A 14,921-nucleotide genomic window follows, 5' to 3' on the forward strand; every position below is an offset into this window, starting at 1 on the left:
GGCAGTAGAACAGTGGTTATAGGGCCCCATTCCATAATGGATAACGTTAACGCAACCCAAAATTGTGTTTCAGTTTGTGATAGTAGACATTCCAGTTATAATTGTTTACTACATTATTTACGCTCGTGCGATCTGCAAATTTAGCGAAGACCACTGCGGAATGAAGCCAACAGATACCCGAATCATTTCATTTCTCGTTTAGCGCTTTTTGTATCCACGTCTTGGCAACAGTGTTCCCTTTCTGCTTTCAGCGGATAAGGCACCGAAAATGGCTGCAGCGAGGAGAATATCAAAATCGGCAATAGATTGGGTTGCACTGAGTGAAAGAGTACCACCAGCCCAAAAATCAAGCTATAATGCATTTAAAGCAAGAAGCGATGGCTATTTGAGGAGGTGTGTGCGTATTTTCTCTATTGTAAATACTTAGTTTTAAGGCTTACGTAAGAAGCCCATTTTACAATTCTCTGAATTTGAAACTAGTTTTTCTATATTCGATAATTATTATGTATGTCAAAATACTCCAGATTTAGTGTATGTTAAGTTCAAAGACACTATTAGAAATAATTGTTGAAAAATTAAAATTATTTGTCCTTTCATTCCTATGGAAAATATTCTTTCATACAGTTAGGCTACATTATCCGTTTTAAATATAGGTGAAGTTAGAGCGGGCCTCTCTTTTCCTTATAATACAGCTTTGAAGAGAGAGTTCCAGTTCATGTACAGTTTTACTATACGAATCTATAGTGTAAGTAGTTGTAGGACCAGGGGCGGATCCAGGACGGACTTCTTGGGGGGGGGGGAAGGGTTGTTATACTGCTGCTACTTAGAGCTACTTTTAAGAGCTCCAAACTCTGCGATGGGTTTAATTTATAAAAAGAAACTTTCCTTTTCTGGGGGGGGGGGGGGTTGCGTCCCTCCTGGCTCCGCAACTGAGTAGGACTAACAGTAGCAGTAGGAATGGGTTAGAAGCCCTGCAGGGGTTCGTTGGGGGTTAAGTTTAGAGTTACCCCTCCGCTTTTTGTAAAAATCAGGAAAATTTACTGGAGAAATGAGGTAAGAAAGGATAATTTGATGTTTAGGAATGTAACTTCGGCAGGAGTTATGTTTAATACGAGAAAAGATATATGGAAGTTAGTACTATTTACCGGATGCGGAAGCATTCGCGGAAGGTTTCAGCAGCATGGTAGTTGTAAAATATGGCGAACAGGTGTAACGGATGCGCAAAAATAATGAAGAAAACCTTTTAAATTTTTGTGAAGCCCACGGAGTACTGAAGTTATGTGAAATGTAACAATTTTTAATATCAGCACTGTTTTTTGTATGTTGCAAAGTCCAAGGGCAAATCTGGACTGGAGGAGCACCTCTAAACTTAAGCCTTCGTTGGGTTCTGTTCTCGACATAAAATAGGCAAATTAAGGACTTACCCAATTTTTTCCGTACATTTTACAATCTGGATCCTTATGATAAAACTGCACCTCAGTTCAGATTCATAATGGGAACACGACTTCATACAGATTAAGAACAACAATGCAAGGACCGGGTTAAGTTCTGTATCGCCGGACCAATTCTAGGAAATTTACCGGGTCAATTGGATAATTTATTTATTTGTTTTGAAGAATGAGTGAAAGTCTGGTCAGGGGAATAGTAAAAGTTAAGAAAGTGGTTGTATTTGTTGGTGGTTTTTGATGTAAGCAGCACTGTGTGGAGGCGGATGGACTATTTCGCGGAGAGGTACACTTGTTTTACTATACGGATCCATAAATTGTAAAGTGTACAGGGAGTATGTTTAGTACAAGGGGTCCAGAGGCACGTAAAAAACACAAAATTTACAGGAGAAATGAGTGATGGAAGTACTTAGACGTAACATAACGTAAACAAATCTAACCTAAGCTACCCTGAACTAACCTAAACTAACCTAATATTAGTAGAAATAAGCGAAATTCTATATTTTTTTTTTTTTTGGAAAATTATGCGGGACCCCTACACTAATATAACTTAAGCTAAACTGACCTAACCTATCCTAAACTAACCAAACCTAAGCTACCTAAACTAACAGAATGTGAACAGAAAATACCAAAATTGTAACATTTTTTAGAGAAAAGAGCTGGACCCCTTCTGTTAAACATAGGCCGTGTACAGAAAAATTTGGGCAAGTCTTTTAATTTGCCCATTTCATGTTGAGAACAGAACCAACCCAGCCCCTGCGGGGCTTCTAACCCGTTCTTACTACTACTTATACTACGGATCCGTATAATAAAACTGCACGCCTAATGTAACGTAATCTAACGTAACATGATGTAATCCAATCAAATATAACCGAGTGCAGTAATTTTTCGTACTTTTTTTGATTTTCAAATTGGTCCAGCGATACAGCACTAATGCCAGAATAAGAATACAAGGACCAGTATATAAGGGGCGATCAACTGAAACCCGTTCAGTAGTCATAATTCGTGAAATAAATTTTATTTCGAGCGGACACTTGTAAACTATCTAGAGGCGTCTGTGGTTTGTGTGCATTAAAAATATTGACATTATTGCTGTATTGCCGGACCAATTTGAAAATCGAAAAAAAGTACCAAAATGTACTGCATTCGGTTCTATTTGGTTCGATCACATTAAGTTACGTTAGATTAAGTTATTCGATGGGTAGTTTTAGTATACCGATCCATAGTATAACTAGTAGTAGGAGTAGTAGTACACCTTAGTAGTAGTGGTAGAAAGGGGTTAGAAGCCCTGCATGAGTTTGTTGGGTTCTGTTCTCGACAAGAAATGGACGAATTAAAGACTTGCCCAAATATTTCTCTACATTTTAAAATGTACGGATCCGTATAGTAAAACAAGTGTACCTCTCTTCGAAATAGTCCATCCGCCTCCACATACAATGCCGCTTACAACATCAAAAACAATCAACAAATGCAACCACTTTTACTATTCCCCTTACCTTACTTTCACTCATTCTTCCTCACAAACTTAAATTTTCCAATTGACCCCGTAAATTTCCTAAAATTGGTCCGACGATACAGCACCCAACCCAACCCAAAATATTGTTCAGAAGTCACCATGAGCGTTGAAACACTTGTCCCACTGTGTCACTAACTTATAAATGCCGTCCCTGTCAAGCAGGGTTGGACCCACCTGAAAGAAGAAGAAGAAAAAAACTGTTTTCGAGCTTTTCGTGAGTATATTATTGGTACAGCCGGCAGCAAAAAGTCTGCAACATGAGCATGTAAGTTTATTCTGAAACCACGCCTAACAGCCCAGAGAATCAACGTAACGTTTAAGTAGCTCGAATCTCGCCAGGAGAAACCTCAGTGTCCTCTCCTGCACACTTATTTTGGAGCAAAAGACTTCGTCGTTTCACAATAAACTTACATGCATATGTTGCAGGTTTTTTGCTGCAGACCGTACAACTAAGGTGATCACATTGAAAGTGATTTTTGTTAGATTTTGGACTTTCCTTGGGCGAATTAGGTGCTTACACGTTAAGGTATACAACATTCAACGTAAATCCTTTATAAAATTCTGAATGCACTGAATGGATTTTAAAAAGATGTACCTTAGTTTGAGATAATTATAGAACAAATTAATGTATGGATTGTGCTTATAGCCTATTTGAAGTAAAATATGCAATTTTATATTTTAGAAAATACTTCCCGTGAATAGTGTACTCGCCCACTCGGCGACGCCGAAGGATGTTATCCCTCATACACCTGATGGGTATAGGGCCATAGGTGCTGGTACTACTACTAATTATGTAGTGTATTAATAAAACTATTAGTATTATTTTTATTGCCTTTGATGGTAACACAAGTATTCTTCAGTAAAATTTGGTTTTCCAACAACAGTTTAGTTCAGTTATTTGTTGCTATTTTTCAAATGAGCATTCTGTAGAATCAACAGCAGCAATAGCGTAAAAATTCTTGTCAAATTTAAGAAGCTTAATGCTCAGAGTTTCGAGGAGTATGTAACGCTTACTATTTCAAGTGCTGGATTCAAACTTCCGTACTAGCAGAAGTTTCTTTGTACAGTAAAGAAAGCTTCTATTTTCGGGGGAAATAATAATAATAAAAAAAAAAAAAACTTCGTCGCGAAAGAAGTACTCGGGAAATTCCCGCAACTGAACGCACAAAGCATCGGAACTGGATACCTTAACAATAAAACTATTTGAAAAAGATGAAATGAAATCTTTCAGTTTTACGTCCCACGATTATGCCGGTTAGGCTAAAGGACACCGTGCTTATGAGAAGTGAATGAAATGGTGGAATGAAGAAAGTGGGAGAAAACGGGAGAACCCCGAGAAATCCCACGAGCACTGTGTTTGTCCACCACAATCGACACGGCGCGAGCTGAGATCGAGCCAGGGACCCCAAGCACCACTGAGCCACCACACCCCTAATAAAACTATTTATTTTACGCTGTAAGATATTTAGTTTCATTTAAGACATATTAAAACATTAACTTTATGAAATACGAATTATACAGGGTGTTTCAAAACAACCGACAATGATTGGGAGATGATTCCTGACACCAAGATAAGACAAAAAGTATAGACCAACGTGGGTGCACAAATGCTTCTTTTCGGAGTTATAGGCTGCCGAAAATATGAAAAGATGAACTTTAAAGGTCTATAGTGCAAAAACTATGGGAACTACCTTAGTCGGGTCAAGACTTCACTTAGGAACTAAGATGTGCACTATCCAAAAATACATGTTTCAGAATCCTGCGGTACTCACGCAACAATTTTTATAGAGGGAGGTTTGCTACGGTCATATAATTTGAAGTACTCACTAAGTACCTCACAACTACAAATAATAGTTCAAAAGGGTAGACTTTACAATACACGCTCCAGCTACGCATCGGTAATTAGGGCCGCTTTAAAAAAGATATAGTAAAGTAGAGTAAGGGTGGAAACGGGTTAGCTTAAGGTTAGGGAAGTTTTGACTGTATGGGGAAACCTGCGTTCTAGAACCTTCTCCATCATAGCTTCCTTAGAGACTACTACGTGGTTAAAAGCGCAGGTATGGTAAATTTTTTTTTAACGTTATTGGGGATGCCAAAGACCCTATATATATTTCTCTTTTGGAATAGCATTAGGTATTTCGGGGTTAGTTCATTGGTACGCTGAGATGGGATGTAACTAAGGTAGTTCACTAATGTTTTTCTTTTCTTCTTTTTTTTTTATCCCACATATAGATGTAGTTTCTGTAAAATAAATAAAAATAACCTTTTATTCCACGTATCACTAGAAATCTCATACTTCAAACTTTGCAAAAAATTCAAAATTTAAAACATTATAAAAATTGTTGATTTACGTATCAGTGCTGTTGTCTTAGCCGTAATGAGTGTAAATAATGGAAAAAAAAAAAAAACATATTTCACCCCCTTCATTCTAAACTTCGGCTGGAAGAAGTGAAATTTGGTATACATATAAGGGCTGATATTCAATATTTTCCCCAATCTTGCACACATATAAGATCTCCAATGTTACTTACTTAATAAAATATAACTGACCGAGCGAAGGGGTTAGAAGCCCAGCAGGGCCCGTTTTCTTCTGCCTTTATCACAATTTAGACAAAACAAGATACTCTGTTCTGGAGCCGTGAAACGAGTTGGGGCAGTACTAAATGCCATCCATATATAAGTTTACATGTGTGCAAAGTCATTAATTGGTACCAAGTGCTGAACAAAAGTAATCACCAGTCAGTAATGAGCTGAGATTTTTTTTAATTTGCTGCTAATATGGTAATAGTATATAGAAAATAAGAATTATTTATATATTTTTGTAATCACTACATATAAATTTACGCAAAGGCAAAGTATGGTCGGCTACAAGGGAAGGAGGAGGCCAGCAAGAAAAAAAGGAGAGAAAATTTATATTGAAGTCAGGAAAGCTCAGGGGAATTAAAACTAGTATATCTGCAGAATCCCTCAAAACTTATTTCTTACTTTCAGTAATACCCTGTGTGTTTCAGATGACAAGCGGTATGACCTTGAATAGGCTTCACGCGGCGTCCAATTGGCTTTGAGCGGTGTTGACAATTCGCGACAAGCAGTTCTGCACGCTGACTTCTCGCGCTACTGCGAATCTTGACAATAGCAGGGGCGCTTATTAGAAATATTGTATTAGCACAGTAACTGCTCACTTTACGAAGTAGAGAAAAGAAGTACGAACATATACGTGAAAACTATATCTTTTTATGTCAACTGGTTGTCATGATACACACTTTTAAAGGTTTCCATATAAAACAATTAGTGAAACGAGCGATGAGTCCCGTGTCTAATTTCCAGTGGACTTTTCTTCGATTTGAAATAGAACTACACTTTTATTACAGGACAATCAGGGGTGTAACTAGCGGGTTGTTCTAGGGGAACGTTACTTTCAGGGGAGGAAAGCTTTTCACACATTAAAAACAGAACAAATGACCTCTTTCACAATATGAAAGCATTTTAACTCACCATACATACTATACACATATTATATTTTCACGATGCTACCTTATCAAAAGACGGATCTTGACAGTACTGAAGTTGAAAACCGGATTGTAAGAGATGAATCAATAAGCTATTCATAAGAAAACAAACGCTGTTTATAGCAGTCTGTTTATCTGACTTTGTGTTTATATGGGTTAAAATAGTAAAGGAAAAAAAAACTGGAAAAAATATCAACTCAGATATTATTGTGCAATAATATAGTAGAGAGTTCACAGTGCGCCAAGTTAGGGATATGAGAATATAAAACATATGATTAATTTTAGTTGTTTTAATTAGGTACAGAAACCATATTGATGATCTATTTTTTTTAAATATTCATATTTTATTATAAACGTCTCTCATTTGCATTAACACCGTGCTCGTGGGTTTTCTCGGGGTTCTCCCGTTTCCTCCCACTTTCTTCATTCCACCATTTCACTCATCTCTCATTATCACCGTCTCCTTTAGCCTAACCGGCATAACCGTGGGACGTAAAACTCAGATTTCATTTCATTTCATTTGCATTAACTATTAAATAAGTTTATTAAACCTATGCCAGCCAAACCACATTTTGGAGCTGTAAATATTTTGGAAAGACAGGGTCCCCTATTCCTCCGTGGCTACAAATCTGATTCATATATATATATATATATATATATATATATATATGCCTAACATCGTAAGAACAAAGTATGGGAAGTTCGTAATATTATTTTGAAATTTACTTCAAGATAGATTCTTCCTTATTCTACAGAAGAAACGCAGTATGTTTTCTGTTTCTTTTTTCTTTGACGTTTCACTGCCTTATTATGTTCGACTTTTATTCCCTCTTTCCTCCTCCAGAAGAGATTCAGAAGCATAAGGCGACTGAATGGTGTCATAAATTATCGTAAACCAAAACAAACTCGAACATGTCGAGTTGCTTAGGAATCAGACGGATTGCTGTTGTGACACGTACACCAAGTTCAAGAGTGTTATTTGTTAATGAAAACTGTTAAGGAAACAAAGGGGCTAGTTATGTAGGAACGTAACTTTTCTTCTAGCATAAACAGAATTCATAACTGTCTGGGTTGCTTTCTTTCATGGTAGATCGTTTGTTCTCCAAAATTATAGTTGACAATGTATTTAAGCAAACCGAGTACAAAGCGGAGTTTTCTTTTTTTTTTTTTTTTTAAAAAAAAAAAAAAAGAAAAGAAAGGCAAGTGCTACGAAGTCAAGCTCGAAGAATTATTTTTTGTGTTTACAATTTTTGGAACCCATAATAATAAATTTACAAGACTCAGATTTAGACAATGACGAAATATTAACTGACATAGACGATAGCGAAAGTAGTGTTGAAGACGAGTGTTTAGCATTTCCACTGGAATAAGTTAACAGGTAAGTAGGCCAGTCTATAAAGGATGATTTAGGGTCGAATAAGGAAAAAAAAGGTGGAAAGGTGGAACAAATTTTATTTTCTTTATATAAGTGTCCGTAACAACATCATACTAATTTTGCACCACTCTTCTACCACCCCAGATTTGGCTGCCATCTTGGAAAAATGGCGCCAAAAGTTAGTTTTTTGCAAATATCTCGCATGGGAAGCATTTTAGAGCAAAACATGTTATTACAAAAAATGATCTACATTAAATTCTCTACAAGAAATGTTCTCTTCATTTTTTTCTCCAGAATGCACCGTTTAGATGTTATAGGCGTGCCAAATTACGCATTTTTCTTTCAGCTAGTGTTGTAAATAGAAAAAAAACCGTTCGTATTTTTTCAGAAATGTACTTTTTTTTTAAAAAAAACATTGCCTCTCGTTTTTTTTTCTAAATTTCGTTTTTTTTCAAATAGTTATTTGTAATGCATCTTACGTCTATTTAAGCATGAAATATTTTTATGTAGGTGTAATCACCGTAAAATGCAACATAAATCAAACGCTAGATACTAATACGCTACAAATATTTTACAATTTACATGAATACCATACCTATTAACAATTCGGGTTTCGGCAATTTTCATCAATATCAACTAAGAAATAAAAGTAGAAATGAAATTTTGTTTTTTCCTGAAAGCAGGCCTTTAATATGTACGAAAATAATGTCACAAACAGTATTCAATTCAAATAACTTGTCTAAAGGTAAAAACTAATACTAATTTGCTAATAGTATTTTTCTAAATATCATATATAAATAATTTCTCTACTAGATATATATGATATGCAGAGCCGGCTCTACCATACCTGTAACGTGCATTTGCGTGGAGCGGCAAGTTTGGAGGGTCCGGCAAAATCTGTTATAAGTAGAGACCGGATGTTTAGGCACTAAAAACTTGAAAAATAGGCAGGCAAATAGGCATTTAAAATTTTAAAAAATAAGCAGTAAAATAGCACTAAAATGTAACTCGAAATAATGAAGATAAATACTCAATACAATTTAAAAAATAGATTAGTCATAAATAGTGTTCAAAGAATATAGCAACATACCTGTTTGTTAATGTCTTCTTTCATTCTATATGTAAAGAACGAAGCTTGATATGTATTTCATATTATATATAGGGAGAGAGAGATTGTAATGTACCATGTTCTTGTGTTATTTACAGTATATAAATTATAATATTTCCCAATTAAATCTTATTTCAAAGAAAATGCATAGAATACGCAACATTAGGCACTAAAGCAATTATTTAGGCAGTGAGAGGCGAAATAGGCAAAATAAAGTTGGCTTAAATCGAAACTATAATCCCCGATATAAACTTTAAAACGTTATTTTTGATTATATCTTTAGCATTAAAGAACAGGCATTTTGCTTAACATCCGGTCTCTAGTTATAAGTAGGTATATTATTTAAATTAAATATTTCTTGTTGGAAACAGACTTCATGATGATGGTAGTTACATTTACTAAGCTGATCTATTTGAATACTACATTCATAAATTATGTTTAGGTTGCATTAGTTTAAGGTTACATGGACAATGCTAAAGCAAATGGTCGAATTCATCCGAGCACAAATTGCTTGATTGTTTTCAAATGCAAGAATTCAATTCTCGAATAGTATCGAATATCTGTTCCATTTAGTAAGTTATTACAGTTTTGATATGACAACTAGTCTTGTTTTTGTCAGAAACAATTTCGTTATCATTGAAGATAGAAACAAGTTTTTTAAATAATGTTAACAAGATGTAGAAGAAAAATCAAGAAATAAAGATAAAAGAACTAGTTGCATTCTAATTGCAAACCGATACATTGAGATTGAAGCTCGATATTGAATTTTATAAAGAGGATTACCATCTTTCTTCTGCAGGTGTGTTTGCTTTATCTTTCACATAATAAATTAATATTTAAAGAAAAAAACAGACACAACGGGATTGCATTTTTAGTAAGTATTTAAGCCTTTCTGAGTGCGACTACACTTACCCTCCCCTTCGTTGTTCATGCTGGAGTAGCATACTTAAAATCATGACTTTTAAGATTTGTTCTTTCTGGAGAAAGGGGGAGGCGGCAAATTATGCCATTGCACGGGGCGACAAATTGCCTAGGGCCGGCCGTGTGTATGATGATGAAAGTTAGCAGTTGATAATAATGGCACTTCTTGTATATGTAGGCCTATGTACAAGACATGAATATAGGATGACTGAATTTGAAGTAATGCAGGGTGTTTCAAAATTAATATTAGGGTTTTGAAACTTTGTAGTATCTATTACAATTAACTTAAAATTATAAATATTATATCAAATGAAAGAGCAACTCAAACAGTTTTGTACGCACGCATGTACATGCATTGTTTCTTCTGTCTGCCGTTAGAAAGAGCAAGTAGCAAAGATGGAGACTAGAGAGCAGAAAGCTTTTTGTGTTATAATAAAGACTGAATCTGTAGTTACAGTGCAACCATCTGTGTGAAGAATATTAAGGAGACGCTTGCAACTACGTCCTTATCGTTTGCAGTTGCTACAGGTCTAAAGCCTACACAAAAGACTACGGTTTACGTGCCAATTTCGCAAGTGAAATATTGCTGCATAACAATGAAGATTTTTTGGATCGTGTCGTCTTCAGTGATAAATCGACATTTCACCTAATGTGAACACTCATAATGTTTGCATCTGGCCGTCAGCAAATCCTCAGGAGATGGTACAGTTGAAACGAGACTCCCCTAAATTGAATGTGTTTTGTGCCATATGGCGGAAGGTTTATGGGCCTTTCTCGCCTATCGACTAGATGTGTACCATGTGACGAATGAATCTCACATCGGACACTTGTAGCAAAGACTGTTTGAGATGCTCTTTTATTTGATGCATTGCTTATAACTGTACGTAAAATATAATAAGTACTACGAAGACTTAAAACCCCGATATTCATTTTGAAACACCCTGCATTTCTCACCAACAGTGTTGGAGCTAAGATGTAAACAGGAGAGAAAATTTTCCTTATAAAGTTATTGTTTACAACAACGATATTATTATTAGTCGAGATTATAACTACAACAACACGGGTTAGTAGTAAAAAAAAAATGTAATCAAATGTACACTAGGTGGCCAAAGTGGCACACACGGTGTGTCACTTTTTTAATTCGCTCCTGTGTAGACACTAATTAAGATATCGGGATATTATTCTTGCCAAATATGGTTGGGCCATAGTTTATCATATTAATTTGTTTTTCTTCTGGTGTCGAATTTTCTTCTCAAATTTCACCCGTCAAAAATTCGAGAATTTTTTCGAATTTCCTTTACTTCTTTTTTCCCGGTAGCTTCCTTCGTTGTAGAAAGACCTCCTTAAGACTTACCAGATAGATACCTCGGATGGATACCTAACTGTTGACATCAATTGGACGGGCCTGCGCGTAGTGTTGCCAATTAGGGAAATTAAAACTTCCTTAAATTTGGCAAAAAAACTCGAGATTTTTGTTTATAAATCCGTACCTATATGTCCGAGTGCAAGTCAAACTTAGGCCAATCGAACATTTGTCCTTAACAAACGCAAGTACAGATCGTTACAATGGGGTAATTAGGGGGCGCACGAAAAATTCGTATTTAGGTTCTAAACCTTGATTTTTCTAGTTTTTCCCTTTTATGTTTACCGTAATATATTTTTGATAATTAGAAGCTTTGTTCCTTAAATATCGCCATAATACTTGTAGGATATATTAGTGGTGTACCAATGTTTAATTTAACATAGTTTCCGCCTGTCTGGTAGCAGTGTTGCCAGCTACAGAGAATTTTAATTCCAGATTTTAGGGGGAACTTTTGGGAAAATTATCTGTTTTGTCTCTATAATTTCCCTCTTGTTGGCTACATCGGAACAAACGTACCAGTATCTGGAAGTCTCGTCTTTTCCCTACACAACATACTATAGAAAGTTTCAATAGGATAATTAGAGGAAGTCCAGTTGAGGTTTACAGTAGACCTTGTTCACTAATTGGAAAGATAACTGTGATTTTTTTAAGGTAGAATGAGATTTTTTTATTGACATGCTTACTTTATTAGATATCGTCAAAATACTTGTAGGATATATTAGAGGGATACCAAAGCTTATTTTAAGATAGTTTGTGTGTGTATGATAGCAATGTTGCAAGCTACAGAAAATTTTAATTCCAGATTTTAGGCAAATTTAAAAAAAAATCCCTTTTTGTTTCTATTATTTCCCTTTGGTTAGCTACACTCGAACAAACATGCCAGTGTCTAAAAGCTTCGTCCTTAGCCTACACAGCGCATCATAAAAAGTTTCACTAGAATAATTAGAAAAAGTACAGTTGAGGTTTATAATGAACCATGTTCTGGAAATGGTAAGAAAATGGTGAATTTCTGAGGTAGGATGAGATATTTTTTAAACTTTCGTGCTTATTTTGTTAGATATCGCCATGATACTTGTAGGATATATTCTTGGACTACTAAGGTTTATTTTCAGATAATTTTCGTCTGTCTGATGGCAGTGTTTCCAGCCAAAACAATTAATTCCCGATTTTAGGTGAGAAATTCGGAAAATTTCCCTTTTCCCCTCTATTATTACCCTCTTGCTGGCTACATTGAAACAAACGTACCACTACCTGAAAGCTTCCTCTTTGCCCTACTGAACGCACCATAAAAAGTTTCAATAGGGTAATTAGAGAAGCTGTAGCTCCGACATATCTCTTGATTTTTGCTTCTGAGGCGTAAAAAGTGTCAAAATTTCATGTGTATGATGACAGAGAACTTTTTCTTTCCCTCTTTGAATGGAAGCCAGCGACTTCACGATTTCACTGTACCTTGTCAACACACCAAAGAATTTTTTTAGGTGACTTGAACTCATATAACAGCAGTGGTGCTAGATACAAAAAAAATCGAAATTCGGTTAGGGAATTTTTTGTAAATTTTCACCCCTACATTTACCTCAATAATTTCCCACCCGTTGGGAACACTGCAAAGCAACTTACACCAAAACATAGCCATATCCATTTTCTAAAAAACAAGGTCTTAACCATATCAATCGAATGAATGGTTTTTGAGCAATAAGTCACTAACTGAAAATGTAGGAAAACGCCAAAAATGACCTGGGTCCGAAAGGAATAATCACACAATTTTGCTCGTATAGGTACAAAGAAACAAACGATTTGTATGTTACGAGGACTTCGACTCAAGTTCTGTTGATTATTTCAATAATCTGCAACATAAATCAATAAATAATAGTTGCCAGAAAAAAAACAGACATTTGAAAAAAAAACATGAAAAAGAACAATGTTTTTTATTGAAAAAAAAACTTCACAGAAAAAAAAAACGTTTTTTTACAACACTACTTTCAGCATCGCTTTATAGCAGAACCTTAACGAAAATTTTCTGGTACTATTTTGTTTTAATGATTTTTGTTATATAAAATATAAATTAATATATTTTTCATTCATTGCAGGTGTAACTAAGGATAAATAATCAAGTCTATTAGATCATCTATGTTCAAGATGTCAGCTAAAAAATGTTTTATCTGTGAGAAACTTCTCGGTGATGGTGTTACTTGTATAGTAAAAGAACATTAGTAGACTGCAGTATTAAAGTGCAAGATGGAAACGACTGTCAACTTAAGGGACTGAGAAGTGTTACACTTCATCAAAAGAGGAGAAAAGTTTACACAAAGCAAGAAGTAGCAAAGCGTTGCTATTACAACGTACTTCATCACCTACTCCGATAACCCTTAGTTCAGAAGTACTAAGATTTAATTTTCAAGAAGCCTATCTGTTTTGTGGACAATGTTAATCAGATGAATTATTAAAGGGACAGGATAAAAAATTTGTGAGTGAGCGTGAGAGTGTTCATCGCGTCGAAACCATTCAAGTTAAAGATTCTATTATGGAAGGTAACAAGGAAGAGTGCCAATTTTCATTCAATGACTTTTTTCAAGATTATAATGATGCATTACCAACTGAAAAAAAAAAAAAAAACAATAAGAACTAAACTGAAAGAAAATTACTCAGAAGATATTATTATACCAGCAAACAAAAACATGAAGTCCATAGTTTGCTTCCGTGATACAGGGCATAAAATTCTCACGGATGCATGGTATGATAGTCAAAAGCGTAAGTATATGGACGAAGAGATGTTGAGAATCATAATGACAGTTGAGCAAATAATTGTGAAGATACCAGATCTCAGGTTTATGAAACTGATGAATAGCCATCAGCAGATAATCTTTGAATGACGTTGGTTCATTCATTCCTGGAACCTTAAAATGCCTTCTCGATACTATTATATTGAAAAACAAGACAGGGAATAGCACAAAATGGGGAGGGGAAGTATGACAATTTCTCATGTCATAATTGCAGCAACTACACCAAAATATCTATCAGCCTCATCGCAAGTAGGACTTGCGGTGCATCTTAATCAAAAGTATGGTAGTAAGCATTTTCTTAATGTTCTCTCTTCGTTAGGACTGTGTGCACCGTATTCTGAGGAAGCTCTCTTTCAAGTTTCGGCTCTTCTGCATCCTGCATTCTTTGTTTGCTGATATGAAAATATCTTCTGATTAATTTTCTTTCAGTTCTTATTGCTTTTTCAGTTGGCAGTGTATCATTATAATCTTGAAAAAATTCACTGAATGAAAATTGACACTCTTCTTTGAGCTTCAAGGTAGTTGAAAGCATAAGCCATGACATCTGAAACAACATTATCTTTCGGACGACCACGTTTCATTCTAGAAGAAATCTTGTAGAACTTTTTCATGCATGAGGAATGATATCTGGCTTCAGCAGCAACTAAATCATGAATATTGCCAGTCATAATAGTAACAGTCGTCATTTCTTCCATAATAGAATCTTTAACTTGAATGGTTTCGACACGATGTACTCTCTTACACACTCACAATTTTTTTATCCTGTCCCTTTAAAAATTCCTGATTAATATTGTCTACGAAAGAGATAGGCTTCTTGAAAATTAAATCTTAGTACTTCTGACCTAAGGGTTATCGGCATCGGTGATGAAGTACGTTGTAATAGCAACGCTTTGCTACTTCTTGT

General features: G+C 35.3%; 1 protein-coding gene across 1 annotated transcript in view; it reads left to right on the forward strand.

Moving 5' to 3' along the window:
• The first annotated feature begins 231 nt into the window (after window positions 1–231).
• ATPsynD (ATP synthase, subunit D) overlaps window positions 232–14,921 on the forward strand; it is a 38,043-nt gene continuing 23,353 nt past the window's right edge. Inside the window, exon 1 of the mRNA XM_081751235.1 lies at window positions 232–393. Within this exon, the coding sequence (XP_081607361.1) occupies window positions 269–393 (125 nt within the window). The 5' untranslated portion in view covers window positions 232–268. The remainder of the gene's footprint in view (window positions 394–14,921) is intronic.

Source organism: Thermobia domestica, chromosome 3 (genome assembly GCF_964235325.1).
Source record: "Thermobia domestica chromosome 3, izTheDome1.hap1.1, whole genome shotgun sequence".
NCBI classification, from domain to species: domain Eukaryota; kingdom Metazoa; phylum Arthropoda; class Insecta; order Zygentoma; family Lepismatidae; genus Thermobia; species Thermobia domestica.